Below are 18,623 nucleotides of genomic sequence, written 5' to 3'. Positions count from 1 at the left end.
GCATTTTAGTTTTCATTAACAGAGGAATGATCATGAGATGCCTAAAGTTAATAACTTCATATTGATTTGGGACATCAACAACAAAACACACAAAAAATCCAACTGAACCAAAAAAACCCCCACGGGTCTGTAAATTTGCCTGCAAATGTATGTGTCTGTAACTAGATCCTGGAGAGTACTTGGAATTTTGGCAGAGGTCAAAATTACTTGCTTTTTTACTTGATCCTCATGGTCAGACCAGAGAGGTGTTCATGTGAGCTTTTTTGACTCATTTCTATGCACTGTGAGAGTATGCAATGAGAGTGCCCTCTTACTGGAAACCTGTATGTTAGCAGGAAATCAAGGCTTGGGCAAAATAACAGTACTAATACAGAAGAGGATAGACTAGGACAAGGATAACTGAAAGAACTAGGACAATGTCAGAGCTGATCAAGAGGGACTGCAATTCCTGACAAATTTTGGAAACATTTGAATTTGGGTAACTGTCAATGCCAACGTTTTTGGCCCTCCGTATGCAGTGATGTGTTTTTCTGCTATTTCTTCTAATTTAAAGCATGACAAGACTGAATGCAAGTGCTCTATTAAAACATTGCAACTTCCATTCTGTGATTTTTCGTTTACAGTTTCATGTGCAAGGCCAGCGTTGGTATCAGAAGGAGTTCTTTCATGAAATGACCTTTGACCTTACCACACACAAGCAGGCTCCAGAAGTTTGTTTTGATTTGCAGCCAGGCACCAACTACTCTGTTAATATTTCCATGGTAGCTTTGAATTTTTCACTGCTCGTTTCCATGACAACACAAATCACAGGTAGGTGGTATCATTTATTTTATGTATTTACAGGAGCACCTATTGGGCAAAAAAGCATTGTTGATCTCGGTGTTGTATGGTGGATTGTCAAAGTGGTCTTTCCATGCTCGGACTTGTTCATTGCTGTTTGTTTTTGTCGATCTTATAGGACTGACAGTCTAGCAGCAGAAGTGGGAGAGAAGCAGGGGTGCAGTGTTTTGAAGTGTCATTTTGCGACAGCAGGGAAAAGATAATTTGGTGGGTTAGACACAAGATTTGTATCTAGGGGACCTGGGTTAAATTCCCTGCCCTATTAGTCTAAGTCTCTTTTTCCATGAGTTGTCTCCACTGTGAAGTGGAGATAATAGCACGACTGCGCTTCATATGGGTATTTGTGACAACAGGTATCACTGAAGTCTGCAAGGATACAATGTGCAGAGTCCTGCAAGTACCTCAGATGGATACCTTCATCTTTAATTGGTGGAGTACAAAACATAAAAGGCACGTGAACAAATAAGGTTCTGTAGGGAGAATCTCGGCTTTGATATTTAGCAAGATATTTTTATGGCACTAAAATGCTGTGATAAAAAAAATCTGTCATTTTTTGTTTGGAACAGTTTTACACTATCTGAATACTATCAGACTTCCTGTATTAGGTTATTACCGTTACACTGTGAAGTGCAGCGTTTGGTGCTGTTATCATTCCTCCCCTTGGGGCCACAAATTGGAATAGGTAACTCCCTAAGTGTCTGTAACTGTGTTCAGTCACTAGGTGGAAGCAATTCTCTGCTGACTGCTTATGAAGGACAAGTTTTGTGGTGGTTTTGAAATTGATAGTATTACCACATTTTAAATAGTAATACCATATTTTCAATAGTATATGTAAGTTTTATAAGCTTCTGGAAAGGCAAAACATGTCTTTTTTCCTAAAGATACTTTTTAGGATATACAATGACATGGATTTATTTTTTTTAAATGAAATTACAGTAATGATTTGATAATTCATTTTCAGAAGTTCCCTAGCTGTCACTCAGAAGTAGTGTCTGTCAGTTCATGAGTACATGTAGCTTTGTAGAAAATAACACACTGTCTCAGAATTTGGTTGACTGAGGTAATTTTTGAATACATACTCAGAGTAAAAGCATAGCTATTTACACTGTCATCCTGTGATATTTCCTGAACTCTGTCACTTACTCAGAAGAGCTCTAGAGAACACTTCGCAGCAGGTGCTGTTTGAAGTGGTATTTGTGCTTTGGCAGTTGGCATGTTATCCTTTCTTCTGAGTTAGTGCTTCACAAATGCACATGCATAGCCCCAGAAAAGGTCTTTTCATAAAGTTAGGTCATACACATCTTGAAAGAAGATCCTGCTACATGAGCCATTTTATATCTGGTAGTTAGGTTTTTTTCAGTGACCAATAGAAGGTAGCTGTTGCTCTGTCATTAGGTATCTTCATCCAACTCTTGCCATGCAAACACTTCATATTCTGCTCTTTTCTTCAGTTTAAAAAAGCATAATATGAAGTGTTTGCATGGCAAAAAATGAAAGCAGGTCTTTTTGCAGTTGAAATTGAGTGAAAATTAAAAAGCCAACAGTTATTATGCTCTGAAGCTCACCAAATAATGGGAATTTAAATAAGATATTAACTCCGTTGCTATTTCAGCTTATCTCTGATTAAAAGAATACAGTTAAAATAATTTTTCTGGCAGTGTCCCCTTGACTTTTGTGTTTTGGGAACTGCATTAGCTGGACAAACAATTTATATTAGAACTATTTATAAACACAGAGTAGGTATGTAATATATATATTTATAATTGTCCACTTATTTTGTAATCATGGACCTTGTTAAACTAGAGGGTTTTGTTTCCATGGTGAGTAGAATGATCTCGATTTACCTGCCAGCTTAAGTCTGAAAGGTATTTTTTGGCTCTGGTGGCTTTCTGCATAAATGGTACTGTGTAAATATAAGATAAACCTTAAGCATGGAGCCTCTGAGGAAGATGACTTAAAGTGTTTTACTGTTAATGTACTGAAGGTGGCCTCATTTGTTGTCTGAGGTTTCATGTGGCATTTTTAACAAATGCACAGTCAGTTGGTCTGTTTCCTCAGCTGGGGGCAAATCCTGATGTTGTGTCTTCTTGACTTCCACACACTTCCTGCATTTTGAGAGTTCAGGAAATCTTAACTGTGGAGTTTCAACTACTGTGAAGAGACATGTCCCAGATGATTGCCTTCCTGACAGATTTAATTTCCTGGCAGGGATAGTGTAAATTCTTTAAAGTCTGTTAAGGAATACAATAAGCATATAAATGCTAGCTATAAGTGTGGGGTTTTTTTTAAAAAAGGAAGATTAGTAAATGTATGTTAAGAAAGCTACTTTCTTATATATTCTTATATATATATATTCATGAATATGAATGAATATTACATATTCAGATCAATCCTGAATATCTATATCTCTATTTACATCTACATATCTCTTTAATAGAGATACATCTGTAGTATTTCTAAAGAAAAAAGCAAGAACTTGGGACTTAAAAGCCTGCTTTTCTCCCTGGCAAGTAGCATCCTTTAAAAATAGTTCTGTGCTGAGCATGAAGTTGGTTTTGCCCATCATCTTCTGGATGGTAAATAGAGCCTAGCAAATGCTTCATGGATCATTGAAATTCTGATCCTTTTGTACTTCCAGTAACAGGCATCTTGCACAGTCTTTTATGTCGTCTTAGCTTATTTTAGAAGAGCTCTGAGCATCTGTCTACTTGAGATAGGAAATAGAGTCAATTATGAAAAATGATTAGGCAGTGATCATATTTTAGTTTTAAGAAGATGGTAGCAAGAATGTCTTTTAAGCAAGAAGGAAGTTTGTTTCTGAAGGAAGAAAAGGAGTGTCTTGTGAGTGTACTTTTTCTCATTCGTTACTTCTGTTGGGATTATGCTACTTAGACATTGCTCTATTCCTTTTCCTTTTGAAGATCATTTATTAAGGCATGCTCAGACAAGACATTGTTCTTAATTGCATTATCTTTTTTCACATAAGAATTTTAGATGACTGAATTTTGTAAACCACTTTGAAGTGTTTGAAAACCAGAGTAATAGAGAAGGGCTAATGCTTTTGCTTCTAATAGCCTAAATAAGAGTAACATCTTCACTTGAGCCACATGAAAATACTACTGATACTTAAATCTGTTTGCGAGCTTTGCTTTGGGATAGATTCTTTATGATGGATATGACAGAATTGTGGTCTTTGGGAAGTTCATGAATGTCTACTTATTTACAGTGTCCAGCTAGTTATTTTTAGTTTAGACCACTGTGACCTAAGACATCATACTTACAAGGCAGAAAATCTCCTGGACACTAGAAATAGATCTTTTGTGCCTGAATTACTGGATTACATTTCCTTCTTGTAAAATAATTCATATTAGATTCAATGATGATTTCTCATTATCTCCTCTTGATTTATTGCTTAGAACCAGGGTGTTTTGAATTTGTTCAATGCTTACTGTTCAGGCATGCTGCCATGTCTTACATACTTGTGCATGCACTTTTCAGTGGGTTTGGGTAGGTTTGACCTTGAGCCTGTGTCCCTCACATGGTTGTGGTTCCTATGTTTCTCAGGTGCTGTTCTTTTTGTTTTGGTCCAGGATATACTTGCAGGCCATATACTCATGTGTGTATCCTCTCTCTCTCCATATGAACATGTAAGTCAGAAAGTAGGCTCACAAGCAGGGAGTCTAGAAAGGGTCTTGAAACAGAAGAATAAATTCCATTACATACTAGGTATAATCTTCTAGAGCCCTCCACTTCTGTCTCAGTATGTGAAAAACGTTCTACATTACAGATCAGGTTGTGATGTCTAGTTTGTTTGCCCGCCCATGAGTGTACACACACGTAAAGGATACTTATTATCTTTTAATACTTGTTATTATTGTTCTGCTCTGTTGTATAATGGAAAAGATTTATACGTGTTCTTTCATATAGGGACTTCTTTAAGGCCTGGAAAAGAAGGGAAAAACCAAATCAGCTTTCCAGTGAGGAAATGAAAGACTGCTGGAGATGTGATCAGACAGCTCTTACTCTGACAGCACATCATGTACCTCCAGAAAGGCAGTCCATTATAGTGTGCGCCTTCAGAGCACCAGTACTGCAAAGAAGGGAGTTCCTGATTTATGTAATGGGGAAAGGAGGATGATTAAAACCTAAACATGGTTTTATTTTTTTAATCTAGGGAGGAAATTAGCTGCCAATCCTGTAAACTCCTGCATACATATGATCATGCCTGCATTTTTGTATTTTTACGCACAGACTATTCAAATGTTTGATATTTAAGTTCATATGAACTACACTTCTTTTTCTGACTTCTTCATAGCAAGATTTTTTCTTAAATATTTGTGACGTCATGATCCATCTGATCACCACTTACCATTCTATTTACAAAGCAATTGATATAGGTGACATAGTATGTGCTTTATAGCCAGTGCTTTACAAGCTGAACAAAATTATTTGCTTTTTTGTCTTCTCTGTCTGTGTGAATCAAGGGTTCTTTAGTATTACTTCAGGTAGTCCTTTACAGATTTGCAGTGATGTATTTGGATTAGCCTGCGTGTTGTCCTCAATTGGTTAGTATAACTAGCATTAAATAAGATTAATGAAATGTGAAACGGAAAAAAAGAATACAAAAATAGGCTACAACAGGGAGGAAAAGAGATTGTGAGCTCTTTTTCAGCTCTGACTTTGTGTGACTTTTTCATGTATACATTATTATCAATTGTTAAGATACAATCATATCATGATTGTATCACATATATGATTGTATCACATATCATAAAGTGGTTTGGGTTGGGAGGCACCTTTAAAGGTCATCTAGTCCAACCATCCTACCATGAGCAGGGACACCTTCGACTAGAGCAGGTTGCTCCAAGCCCCATCCAACCTGACCCTGAGCGCTCCCAGGGATGGGGCATCCGCCAGCTCTCTGGGCAACCTGTGCCAGTGGTTTTTTACCACCCTCGTTGTAAACAACTTCTTCCTTATGTCTAGCCTGGATCTACCCTCTTTTAGTTTAAAACCATTACCCCTCATCCTATTGCTAAAAAGTCTGTCCCCATCTTTCTGATAAGCCCCTTGTAAGTACTGAAGGGCCACAATAAGGTCTCCCCGGGGTCTTCTCTTCTGCAGGCTGAACCACCCCAAGTCTCTCAGCCTTTCCTCATAGGAGGGGTGCTGCAGCGCTCTGATCACTTCTGTGCCACCCTGGACACGCTCCAGCACGTCCATGTCTTTCCTGTGCTGAGGGCTCCAGAGCTGGATGCAGCACTGCAGGTGGGGGCTCAGCAGAGTGGAGCAGAGGGGCAGAATCTCCTCCCTCCACCTGCTGGCTGTGCTGCTTGTGATGCAGCCCAGGACACGGGTGGCTTTCTGGGCTGTGAGCGCACTTATCGGCTCGTGGCCGTGGCCGGCTTTTCACCTGCCAGTACCCCCAAGCCCTTCTCCGCAGGGCTGCTCCCAAGCCCTTCATTCCCAGCCTGTGTTGGTACCAGGGGCTGCCCTGACACAGGTGCAGGACCTTGTTGCACCGGCCTTGTTGAACCTGGTGAGGTTCTCATGTGCTCGTGGGGCCACTTCTCCAGCTTGTCCAGGTGCCTCCGGATGGGCTCCTGCCCCAGGGGCATCAGCCGCACCACTCAGCTTGGTGTCCTCAAGCTGATGACCTCCATCCCGGTAGTTTATTAAAGCTCAGCTGCTTACAGTTACACTTTCTGTTCTGCTAAGCTGCTGATAGTGCCGTCTTGCATTGCTTTTGATGTTACCTGTGCAATACAGCAAGACTTATGAAAGCAGTGAAGAGCATTAATAATACATCTGAAAACGACATGCCCCCCTCCCTTTGTGAGGAAGCAGGGAGACCCTCTCTGTTTGCACTCTGCCTGGCTCTAAAAAGTGATACTTGGGAAGCACTGAAATTTGTTGTTTTTCAGCACAGAGGAGCAGAGAGGGCCTTTGAGTCCTCAGCAGGGAAGGAGCAAACCAGCTGGGCAGCTGTGGCAATTCCAGTGTCGCTACATCTTACCAGCCTGCTTGCCGCCGTGTCCTGCCCACCCCATTGTGGAGCAGCACGCCGTGGTTTTCCCCTCCTGCAGCTCACCCCCAAGTGTGCCCTGTGCCCCAGGGTCACTGTGCTGGGGGCTCCAGGTCTTGCTGTATGAAAATGCCAGTGCCAGCGAGCGCCCCTGTCAGCGTGACAGCTGCAGCCAGCGTGCTCTTCCACAACCTGCCACTACCAGCAGTTAAACTGATTTCCAAACAGTTTACTTCCGGAGGATGTGTCACAGGAGAGAAAAAAAGACGGAGCAAAAAGAAGGGGTGCATTTCTTTCTGCCTTTTAGTTGAAAAAGCACTTTGGGGAGTTTTCCCTGATCCAGTTTTCCTCCTGTGCCGTGGCCGGGTACAGTGTCAGCGCCTTCATCTTGGTGCATCTGGACAGCTGCTGGTCCCCTGTGCCACGCGTCCTGTCCCGCCAGCTCCAAGTCACGCAAAGGGCGCCTGCGCTCTGCTGAGGTCGGGGTGGAAGGCAGCGCCGCAGAGCTGGGAGCACAGGCGGGGGATGTAGGAAGCAGCTGCCGCTGCAAGGCTGGATGCTCACCCTGCAACTCCAGCTCAGTGCAGTGCCCCTCTGCCCCCCAGGCGAGGTCCTGACATCGGCTCAGGAACTGGGGTGGGAGCAGTGCTGGCTGTTTGCAGGATCCCAGCACAGAACTCAGTAGCTGAGGTTAGGATGCTGTCGCACCAGGTCCACGCTTGTGGAAATGCCAAGCGCGCCCCTAAGCCAGGCACCCAGAGCAAAGAGCACCCGGCTGCCATGCTGCAGGCAGACCCTGAGCACCTCTCGCTGGGTCTGCAGAACAGCAGTGATGAAAACTCAAGCGTTTCGTAGGTTGTATTTCAGAGGTTAGACTTGTGTTCCTGCGGTCACAAGGGCCAGGTGCCACAGGAAGGACCAGAGGAGATGACGGCGGATGGCAAGCCATAGAAATGTTGGGGTAGGCCTGAGCCGGGAGATGTGGTTTCGCGAGCCAGTTTGATCCACGTGGCAGCATCGTCAGGTTGGGGCGTAGAGTGAAGAGGAGCGACGTGACAGACTAGCCGTGTGCCTGCTGTCCCATCCTGTCCCGGGGCTGCTGTGCCCTGTGCCTCTGCCGCGGACCTGGTGTTTCCGCCTGCCTGGCAGCCCCTTCTGCATTCCCCTCTCTTTCCCTGTTGTGCAGCTAATACCAAAAACATGACTTGTCCCTGCCTGGCCACGTGTCAGCGTTTTGTGTCGCTGTGGGGCAGCCAGCGGCCAGTGCAGCCTGGCTCTGATCTTGCTCTGCTTTTCCTAGGCTTGCTGCAAGCCCCCTCCTCCCTGGGTGGTCCCGTGGGCTCTACCCTTGGGAACCTGAGGGCATTGCTCTGCCTGTTGCTGTGCCTCAGGGGCAACACGCAAGCATCATGCAGTCTGGAAATGGCCCGTACAAGAAAAAGCAAGTTGTAGGCAGATTGACTCTTAAGAGAGGAGTCCGTCAGCTTAAGCAACGCTAGCAGGCTGCAGAGAGAGCCGTTCGGCATCGTGGCCCATCCACAGTGGTATCGCGGCAGCTACGCACTCCCCGGCTCGCCTTGCCCCGTGTGCTGGGCACAAGCTCTCAAGGCTGGCTGCAAGACAGGCCCTCGGCCTTGCTGCGGGGCTTGCGTCAGAGGTGGCACCGAGCGCGCTCCCGACTCCGCACGCCGCCTGGCTGCCCCCTGAAGCTGCCCACCATCTGGAGCTTGGCCCATGGGAGCGCTGCTGCAGAGACCCCCATGTGTGGCCAGGGGGGCTCTTCCCCTCGAGGGAGGCCCGTGTGCCCAGTTTCCCTCTCGGACGGTGCTGGGTGCCCTCCCCGGGCTGGGCTGGGGTGCAGGACCTTGCTGCTGCAAAGCCGCAGCAGTGGCTGTGTGGTGTCAGCTCTCCCGGCACGGGCCTGGGACGGCTCAGCTAGTCACACTGGCTTTAGAGCAGCCGGTAGGGAATTTCACATTTATGGAATTATTGTGGCACGAGCACTTCAGCGCTTCATTTCTCTTCTCTTCCTTTTAATTTTGTCTCATAAGCTCGTCTAGTCTCCCTGTTCAATATTGTCAGCTCTTCCTCTCGCAAGAGAACGCCTGAGCTTGCTGCCTGCTAGCAGAGACCAAGCATGTAGCTCAGCGCACAGAGATCTGGGGTTTAAGAGGCTCCTAGAAAACACGCGTTCAAAGGCTCGCTCCCGAGGGATGCTGACTGGTGCCACCTCCGAGGAATTTCAGGCTACGCCTAACCTGCTGGGACACCACACCCATTAGCCCAGGACCTTCTGTGTTAATAAACCCCAAGCGATGTACACCAAGCAGCACGCGCCGCGGCAGGCAGGGTCACCTTCTGTGTGCCACACACCACGCGCCCTGTGCGATGCCTTTCCCGGAACCAAAGCAGCCCCCGAGGGCGGCTACGGCTGGTGCTGCCCCGGTCGCTCCTCTGCCAAGCGGCAACGCTGCCCTGGCCCTGCCTGCCTGTGGCAAGCCCTGACCTCAGGGGGACAGCAGGTGTTTCACTATCTGGATGCGCGAACAGCCACGCGAAGCTGTGGGCCCAGCTTCACTTTTGCAGATACGAGCCAAAAGTTCTTCCGTGCAGGCACAGGGGTTGGCCCTGAGCTGCAGGTGGGGTGAGGTGTAGCTGCCCTTACCATCGCTCAGCCTGTTCTTCCCTTGGGTGATTAAATAAACGTCGTTTTCCATTGCATCACTGCCTGCAGGTGCTCCCCTTCATTCAGCCTGGTGCCCTAGGAGTTAAAAGTAGGCTGAAGAAGAACAGGATTTCACAGGGCACTCAGGCTGTCCCGGCATTTCCCTGGGACACAGGGTTTACCTCCAGCCACGGACACAAAGAAGCTCCGTTCTGCTTCCCCTCACGAGAGCCACGGGTGAATCGTTGGCCTTTACACAGCTCCAGAAAACAGCACCTTGGCAAAAACTGCACACCATTGCTGTGCCGGGATTTCCGAGAAAAGTTCTCGTGAGCTGCGCTGTGTCGCTAAAGGGCAGAGGGTGAAAACGAAGCTGCTGAAGGGTGCTCAGATGGAAAGCTGAGGTGCCTGCAGGATGCTTTTGCTGTGGCTGCTTTCTCTGCTTCCAAAAGTTTTCTCGGTGCTCACACTCTTGAGCAAGGGAGAGCGGCAGCCCTAGAGGGAACCTCCTGTTTGCCTTGCCAGTGACATTAGGCAAGAATCTCCACCCCTTGTCAGCCTCACTGCAGCCCCTGGGGCTTTGCAGAGGAAGGAGCCCACAGCGCTGCTCTCGGAGCTCTGCCCTGCCTCCACGCTCGCTTCTGTAGGTGGATGCCCAGGTGCGGGCTGCAGCTTGAGCCACTACCGTTTCAGGGCCTTGCTCTGACACACAAAGCGCGTGTTGCTGCATGAGCTGGCTTCACGTCTGCTGCATGGCTGCGATTTACACCAACTTGTGGGCATGGTGGCAGCTCGCTTGATGGTATGTGGAAGACTGAGACGTCCCAGTCAAGATCCCCTAAACCACGTTTCCCTGCTTTCATCTTCCCTTCCTTCGCTAGGAGCATTTCGCTTCAAAGACGTCCTGGCCTGGGGAGTACTTTCCCTAAGAGAAAAGACTTCTTGTAAAGCAGAGTTCAGTCTCACACGGTGAGGAGCCAAAGCTGCAGGAGGCAAAGCACACCAGTGCAAGCAGAGCTGCCCTGGCTGGTGGCACGGCACCGGGCACTAGCTCCATTTTTACTGTCTGCCTTGTTGAATTCATGCCTTTCCTGTGATGAATGGCATGGTGTGACATTCAGCCACAGATAAGGAGAACAAAGGCTGCAGTCAGCAGAGGGAATCACATGAGTGGGGTTTCCAGAGATGATCAGTCTTTAATGAAGATTTAAGTGGTTCTTTTATGTGGATGTGAAATATTTAACCTCCTTCCTTCCTTCTCTTCGTGAAGTGATGTCTTTCTTCAAGTTAAATATCTCTTCTCGCTCTTTTTTGAAGCAATTATACTGTCATATATATAGTGCACTTTAATTACTCCTCAGACAGCAATACAAATGGTAAAAAAAACCCTTCTCTATTTTGTCAATATCTCTACTTTTTTTTTTTTTTTTTTTTTTTTTTTATGTACAGCAGTGATTTTGACTTCCTTGTTTTAAAATTTAGTAGAAAACTTTTCGGACAGAAAGCCCTCAAATTACCTTAAACCCCACCCCCTTGGTTGCCAGAAATGCCAATCACACAAATGATGTCATTTCTGCAAAGGTTTGTTTCAGTTAGAACTTAACCTTTAGAGGAATTTTTGGGCTTACTTCCCTGAACTTGGGAAGGGTTGCCATCTGCTTTTGGATAAAGCTGTGTCTTTATCACAAAATTATGTAGGAAAGCTGTAAAGAGGACTATACTGGCACCAAGTAAAGGTTTTTTAATGAAATATAAACAATTTAGTTTAACAAACTTTGTGCCTGTGCATATATAGGGTGGGACAGGAATGGATTTGAACATTCATTTTTGACCTGTTTATGTGTAGGAAACTTATGTTTGATGCCTGCATTATACATCCAAATGTAAGTAGTACAGTGTTGTCCTGGAGTTATAGCTTCAAAACTGTACAAAAGGTCAGATGACAGAAAAGGCATTAAGCATTCCTGTTACCAGTACTGGAGAATTTACTGGAGAAAACATGGAAGTTATCTGTGTTCCGTGTATTGTGGCAGTTTGCATGTCAAGTCCTCAGGCTGCAATGGTAAATAGTACTGGCAAACCCCAGGGCTTTAAAACAGGAAGTAAACAGCTCATTTCCAGGATTAGAGGAAGAAAGGTAGCTGTTCCATTGTAAAATGCTTTCATGGTATCTAATACTGAACTGCTTCCAACTTGGTAGCTTTTACTGAAGAGCATGATTATAGTATAACACCAAGCAGGCTTTTGCTCCAGCATTGAGGCGTGTGCTGTTCCCCTGTGCTGTTGCAGTGATAGGCACTTCCTGGCATGCACTTCTTTCCTATAGCCTGACTTCGTGCTCAGAGGGAGACTCAGCAGCTGGATTCTTACTGTAAAAAACGAGCCTGAATATGAAATGTCCGAGTGATAGTAACATAGCACTGCTATGACAAGGAAGTGCTTCAAGTGGGACTATCTTGGGATATACTTGCATTTCTTGCTATGTTCTTCTGCGTTTTCCTGGTGCTGCTACAGCTATGTTGGTCTGTTCTGCTGGTGAAGACTTTAAAAAATCCAAAAATCTTTTAACAAAGGCAAGGTGCTAGCAGTACCTAAACAGACTGGAGGATCTTGTTTTCCTCTCATAGCCCACCTAGTGCAAGTCCTCATTTCTCCATAGCATTCTCCCTTTCCCTTACTACTTTGCATTGGTGCAAGTTGTTCACTTCTCCTATTAAAACAGGCAGATTGTTTTCAGTGTACTTGATGTTTGTAGTAATCAGTATTTCTTACCAGCAACTGAAAATGGCAAAAGACTCCAGGCTTTAAAAGGACTGTGCTTTTTTTCAGATTTTGCCCTCTTTTGCCCACTTACTAGGGTTGTCAATACTGGATGGCTATTTATTTTCACGTTTTGCATTTTTCCTGTCAAATTATAGAAAATTAAAAAATGTAATTGTTACAAACTTAGCAGTCTTTTTGTCCCCTATTCCCCCTTGCACTGCTTATCTGGAAAAAAGATGCTGTTGCATGCAATGCACATTCTGGCTGGCATTGAAGAAGAAATTCCCAGGTTTTTCCTGGAAATAGGAAAGTTCTCAAGAGAAATCAATAATTCCACCAGTGTCTCCTGCTGGTATTGGATGCCAAAGCAAATGAAGATAGGGGAAATACACCAGATGAATATACCCTGACATGTATTTGCCTGTCACCCAATCCACTAGCAATGTTCGCACTGAGGAACCATTGAAGTTAAAGGAGGGTTTAGTGTTTAAGTTTGCTTAGGTTTGCAAGATGCAAAGTACATAAAGATTGGATGTCAAATATTATTTGTTCATTTACTTCATTTGGATAGAAATAGATAAATTTTAAAATTATCTGCGTTTGCAGAAGTATTGAGAAGACCCTCCAAAGTAAAGACCATTTCCTGTTCTTGCAGGCAGCCATGCAATGCACTTCATTAACTCAAAACTATCTGAAAGGGTTTTCTGCCCTGCCTGTATTAGAGGGAAGCCACTGTAGGACACTAAGGCTTTGCTAGATATCAATCTTATTCTCATTTCAATCCTAAACATTTATAGCTGGTTTCTTCACCGGTGGTTCACCCATAGCCTGGTTTTGAAGAGGATCTGGTAAAGGGAACTACCAGAGCCATTCATTTGGCTGAGTAAGCTTTCAGGAGGTCCTCTTCAGGATGCTTTTTGCCAAGAGCATAGTAGGGTTTTTCGTGCTAGGGATGCTTGTATGGACTGTTGTCCTTATTTTGGGTCCACTGTGCTTAAGCTGTTCCTTTCCCATATTTTATCTGTTTAAAGCACAGATCATGTAGGCTTTCAAATAGGCTCCAAAGACAAGGTTTTGATTTTCTCGAATAAGGCAGTTTCTCCCTTATTTGAATCTTTCTTGTAGTCATCCTCTGCACTGGTTTCACTTAGCTCTGTTGGACTGGTGACTGGAATTTGAGACACTGATCACACCCGGGCCTTTTGTACCTCTGGTGGTACTATCCTAGTGTTACAGAAATCTGTTTTTTAGAGTAGCCTTTTCTTTTCTTTTCTTTTTTCTTTTCTTTTCTTTTCTTTTCTTTTCTTTTCTTTTCTTTTCTTTTCTTTTCTTTTCTTTTTTCTTTTCTTTTCTTTTCTTTCCTTTTCTTTTCTTTTCTTTCCTTTTCTTTCCTTTTCTTTCCTTTTCTTTCCTTTTCTTTCCTTTTCTTTCCTTTTCTTTCCTTTTCTTTCCTTTTCTTTCCTTTTCTTTCCTTTTCTTTCCTTTTCTTTTCCTTTCTTTTCCTTTCTTTTCCTTTCTTTTCCTTTCTTTTCTTTTCTTTTCTTTTCTTTTCTTTTCTTTTCTTTTCTTTTCTTTTCTTTTCTTTTCTTTTCTTTTCTTTTCTTTTCTTTTCTTTTCTTTTCTTTTCTTTTCTTTTCTTTTCTTTTCTTTTCTTTTCTTTTCTTTTCTTTTTTCTATGTTTTGGTGACTAACACTCATTCTGAGATGTACTAATGTGCTCTTCTAACTACTCAAAGGAACTAAGAATATATGGCAAAAAAATCTCGTTAGCAGCCCCAAGCATAATACCTTTTACTTTGTACTGTTGAATTTCATCCCATTTCTGCATACAGCAGCTGTAAAGGTGATTCTTCTTGCATAATTTCTCTATACTGTATTTGTTTTACAGTAACATTGTTTGAGCAACAGTATTAATCTGTATGCACCTGAATTTTCCACTACAATTGTTGACAAAATGCCAGACTTAAGTACTTTATTTTGTTTAGTCTTGGAGGGACTCCTCTAATAACCTTCCTGCACCTCAGTACTTCTGCTTCCAACATGCTATATTTTGCTAGATCCCTATTTACTAGTTACTTACCCACTTAGTTTTTCTACCAAACCTCATTCTGTCCTGCTGAACTTATGATTTTTTATGTTTCAGCATAGATGTGCAGCTACCTTTATTCCACTTGTTTGAAAAATCTATGCATCTCAGCAAGATTTTGCCTGATGTGACTTGACTTTGGCAAATCTGCATTGGTTTTCTTTTATTTGTCTCCATGACACTGATTATTCTTGGTAATGGTGCTCTAAAGCCTTTATTTTCTATACCTAGGCACTACATTTGTTACTCTTCAATCATCTCAGCAGCTTGATAGACAGTTTTCAGTCATACATGTAAATATCTGTGATAGTTCTTTTGGACTTCTAGGGTAGAGGTAGACATTATCTGTGCTTCACATTCTGCCCTCTTGGTTGTGCACACTGAAGCTCTTTTCGTTTTTGCTTCCAGGCTGATAGTGGTGTGCAGTTGTCATCATTGCCATTGAAATTAGAGGCAGAAGTGCTTGTTCAGTTTTGGCTTTGATGCAAATTCCCACTAAAACAAATTAGAGTTTTGTACCCATATTGAAATCCAATTTAAGGGGCTGGATATTGCTAGCTGACTGTGAGCAGTAACTAAGGAAGTTGCCTTCTTGAAAGTGCTTTTGGCACCTATAGATTCTCCTTTATTCATAGCATTTTATTTCTTGTAGTGGGCTGTGTACCCAGAGTTTCATCTTTTTCTTCTTGACCATTTCAGTTAGTCTAATAAATAATACTGCTTCTTTTAACAAATCTTTCCTTTCTCATTTCACTGTGGTCTACTGCTGTTGTGGGGCATCTTTCTTTTTCCCACCTAGCAGATATACTTAAATACAACAGGGGTCTGAGTTGGCGCTGCCATGCCATCATGCTTGTATTTGCTCTGTATTTTTCTTGACCAGACTATTTATGTTGCTTGCAGACTTTAGCTGTCAGAGTTTGAGGCTTAGTTAACAAAGGAAGTTTTGGGGAAAGAATAGCTAGAAACCCTCATGCCTGAAATACTTCAAAACCCTCTCTGAAGCACTGGTATTTGTTTACTTTCTAGATCCCCCTTTCCCAGACATAGAATTTGTTGCAGTAAAAGGTTCTGCACCCTTGCTCAGACTACGGAAAGCAGAAGATCAAAATGGACCGATCAGGTTTGTCTCTATGCAGTTTTACCCTTCAAAAAACATTCTGCAGGTTTATGTTACTTACATATTGGAACTTTTTCTGGGGGTCAGATTATTTTTGTTAGCAATGGGAGAAAACTTAAGATGTAACTCCCAGTTTCTCCTCCATCAGCAGAGTAATATTTTGTTTCAGACTTTTCCCAGCTGGAACAAAATTCTCGTTTTGGTAATTGTGAGTTTTCACTGTTGATTTTTAGTTTGTTTTTTTTCCTTTATCCACAATGCAGTCAGAGTAGATTTTTTTTGATGGATCCAACCACAGCTCTACTCATGTGGTTTTTCTGTTCCCACAAACTCATGCAGCCAGTACAATATTTTTTTCTGGGACCCAGAGGAAACGGTGAACAATGTCTGAAGTATTGTTTTCATATTAGTGTGTTACTACCAAAATATGTTTCTAGATAAAAAGGATGTACGCCTTACCAAGTGATGTTGGTGGTAGAAGGAAAAGGTGGTTGTAACAAAACATTTCACCAAAGAAAATATTTGAAAGCTTATAGTGTTTCAGCAAATTACTAGTGTAACAGCTCTGATCATTATCCTTCCTATGGTTGGATACCAAAAATTAAACGTTGTTTTGAGAGATCTGAAGGCAGATTTGATTAATTTTTTATAAATGGTACCTGTCCTGTCCTTCTTTAAACAGAAGAAGTCTTGTTTCTGGGAAATGATCAATAATAATCTGAACTTACGTGTCAGATGACAGAAGCAAGAGATGGCCTCCAATAACTCAGTTCAATGCTATTCTGAACATGAATAAATATGTAAAGTTAATGTGCATGTGATGAGGAGAACCATCTTTAGGCTGTGCTGCTTTTTGTTCAAAATGCAATGGAACACACAGAGACAAATATTTTAGTGAAAGAAACATTTGTGTTGGATATTGTTAATAAAAAGCAGTAAAGAGCAGTTAATAGAAAAGACAATTAATGAATGTCTGATGCTTAGTACATTGAAGTGAGGGCTAATGTTTACTTTTTTTGTTTCGCTCTAGTCTTTATCAAGTGATTGTTCTTCCTCTGGGTTTGCAAAGCACTTTTATTTGTGACTCCTTTGCTGCTGCAGCTTTCTTTAGTAACACCACTGATGTTAAAGGATATGTGGCAGCTGAATTTCAGGCGAAGGATGTTGCTGATAACATGTCCATTGCTCTTGGAGACAGACATTACTACGGGAAGTTTTATAATGCTCCTTTAAAGCTGGGAGAAGAGTATTGTGTTTTTTTGAGAATAATAAGTGAGTGGAATAAGGTAATCGATGCTTTAAAACCTTTTCTTTATACCTGTTGAATGAAACATTTCTGGGGAAACAAGAGGAAAATGTTAGCATTGTGTTAAAATTTTTTATGATGTTACAAGAATCTGTTAGGCAGAACGAAGCAAGGAAGCCTGCAAAAACTGATCTGTGAGTCACTTGTAAATAGTTCTCTACAAATTTGGAAGCCTACACCCAAATCTCAGTAAATTAAAACATCTTGTATTGAGAAATGTAACTCTGCCTCAGTCCGAAGGGAGTGAAATAAAAGAAGTACATGTAATAGCTGTTACTGGTATTTTACTAATCTGTGCAGCACATGTTTTGTGTGTCATCTACTTTAACAATGATCTAAGTTTTCATAGCCCAGATAAAGTAATTTCTGAACCTGATACAAGGCTGTTGTTTCTCACAAATTTTTAATTAATTGTGTGAGGGAAGTAGGGGAATTACACATGACAGCATAAGTAGTGTCATTAGGCCAAAATATACTGGAACCTGGACAAGTAATATTTTTGAAAAAATATACTCTGTGGAGCAGGATTGTTAATGAGTCAAGTTTAGCTGCTTTAAGCACTCCTAAATACATTGTTGAACTCTGTTTATGTGCCCTTGGCTTTTATGCATTCTTTTCCCTAGCAGTTTCCCTTCAATATTTGCTGATACTGGGGAACATTTCCTATTGTTACTTGTGTTGAGGTTTTTCTTGCACAAAACAGTGCAGATTGCTTATGCATCTCTGCCAGCTGTTTGTTAAACTGCTTCTAAGTTACATTATTCTTTCTGTTTCATGTAGATTATTTCCTGATGTTTCATGTCTAGCATTGCTAGATGTATTTTCTAGGCCACTGATTTAATGGAATGTTATTACTGCTATTGGTACAAGTCACTCTTTGCTTCCCTCCATTTAGAATGCAACAACTTAATACACACTTTCCTGCTTGGCTTTTGTTACATGATGAAGTACGTAAAGTTACATACAGCATTTAGAAATCATTATTAGGATTGCAAATACCAAACAGCTTTGGTTCCCAGCTCTGCTCCATTGAAACGAAACTTAGACCTGTGGCTCAAATATACCGGTTTATCTTCAATTCTCATGCCCTTGTATTTTGTGCAATTGGTGGTATTAAGAAGTTGAAGACAATCAGAGTTACAATTTGAGGGTTGTTGGGTTTTGAGCATTTGTTAAAATCTGCTAGGTAACTAAATTTGGATTCAAGAATTAATATTTAAAAGCCTGCTTTTTAATTTGCCTTCAATTATTGATACATGTGAAATGTATATCAGCATTTCTGTAGTGCATTTTATTTGTGAACACATTTCCATTTGAATATAGACACACTAGAAATATATGTCATAGACACCTAACTAGCGTTCCCATTACTGACTTCTATGTTCTGGCATCCTGCAGAGTCCCTTTTGGCTCCAGACCACTTCATGCTGAGAATGATACAATTTGTATCGTACATGCTGCAAAATCAGGGCATGGTTGTGACTTTGTTGCCATTATTCCTCAATATACCACACACATTTTCTTTGTGGTAAGGCGGGGGGAATCAAGTAAAGTTGTGTGGACACTTCAGCCAAGTAAGCTGTTCCGTTTTATTGAGTCCACATTAATTTATCCCTTGCTCAGATTTGGAGGTCATGAGAAAGATGTCTACTGTGCAATTTTTACTGTTGGTTTATTTTTCAAGGTGGAGGATTTAAAACACGTGTGTCATTTGTTTAGGACAGTCAGATGTGTTAAAAGACTGGTCAGGTGATCTGAGGAGATTGTTGGGGATGTACAAGGAAAGCAGTTAGGAAGTCAGAGATAAGGGAAATCACC

The 18,623-nt window shown here is 42.4% G+C and overlaps 1 protein-coding gene across 10 annotated transcripts in view; it reads left to right on the top strand.

Moving 5' to 3' along the window:
• Nucleotides 1-18,623, top strand: part of SUSD1 (sushi domain containing 1) — a 52,382-nt gene that overhangs the window by 24,413 nt on the left and 9,346 nt on the right. For 8 of the 10 annotated variants that reach the window (XM_055699040.1, XM_055699037.1, XM_055699035.1 and 5 more), the window contains 3 exons: nucleotides 624-810; nucleotides 15,409-15,502; nucleotides 16,530-16,785. In XM_055699040.1, coding sequence (XP_055555015.1) covers nucleotides 624-810; nucleotides 15,409-15,502; nucleotides 16,530-16,785 — 537 coding nt within the window. The remainder of the gene's footprint in view (nucleotides 1-623; nucleotides 811-15,408; nucleotides 15,503-16,529; nucleotides 16,786-18,623) is intronic. The other 2 variants (XM_055699038.1, XM_055699039.1) reach the window with 2 other exon arrangements.

Source organism: Falco cherrug, chromosome Z (genome assembly GCF_023634085.1).
Source record: "Falco cherrug isolate bFalChe1 chromosome Z, bFalChe1.pri, whole genome shotgun sequence".
Lineage (NCBI taxonomy): Eukaryota > Metazoa > Chordata > Aves > Falconiformes > Falconidae > Falco > Falco cherrug.
This window is presented reverse-complemented; position numbering and strand designations above follow the sequence as displayed.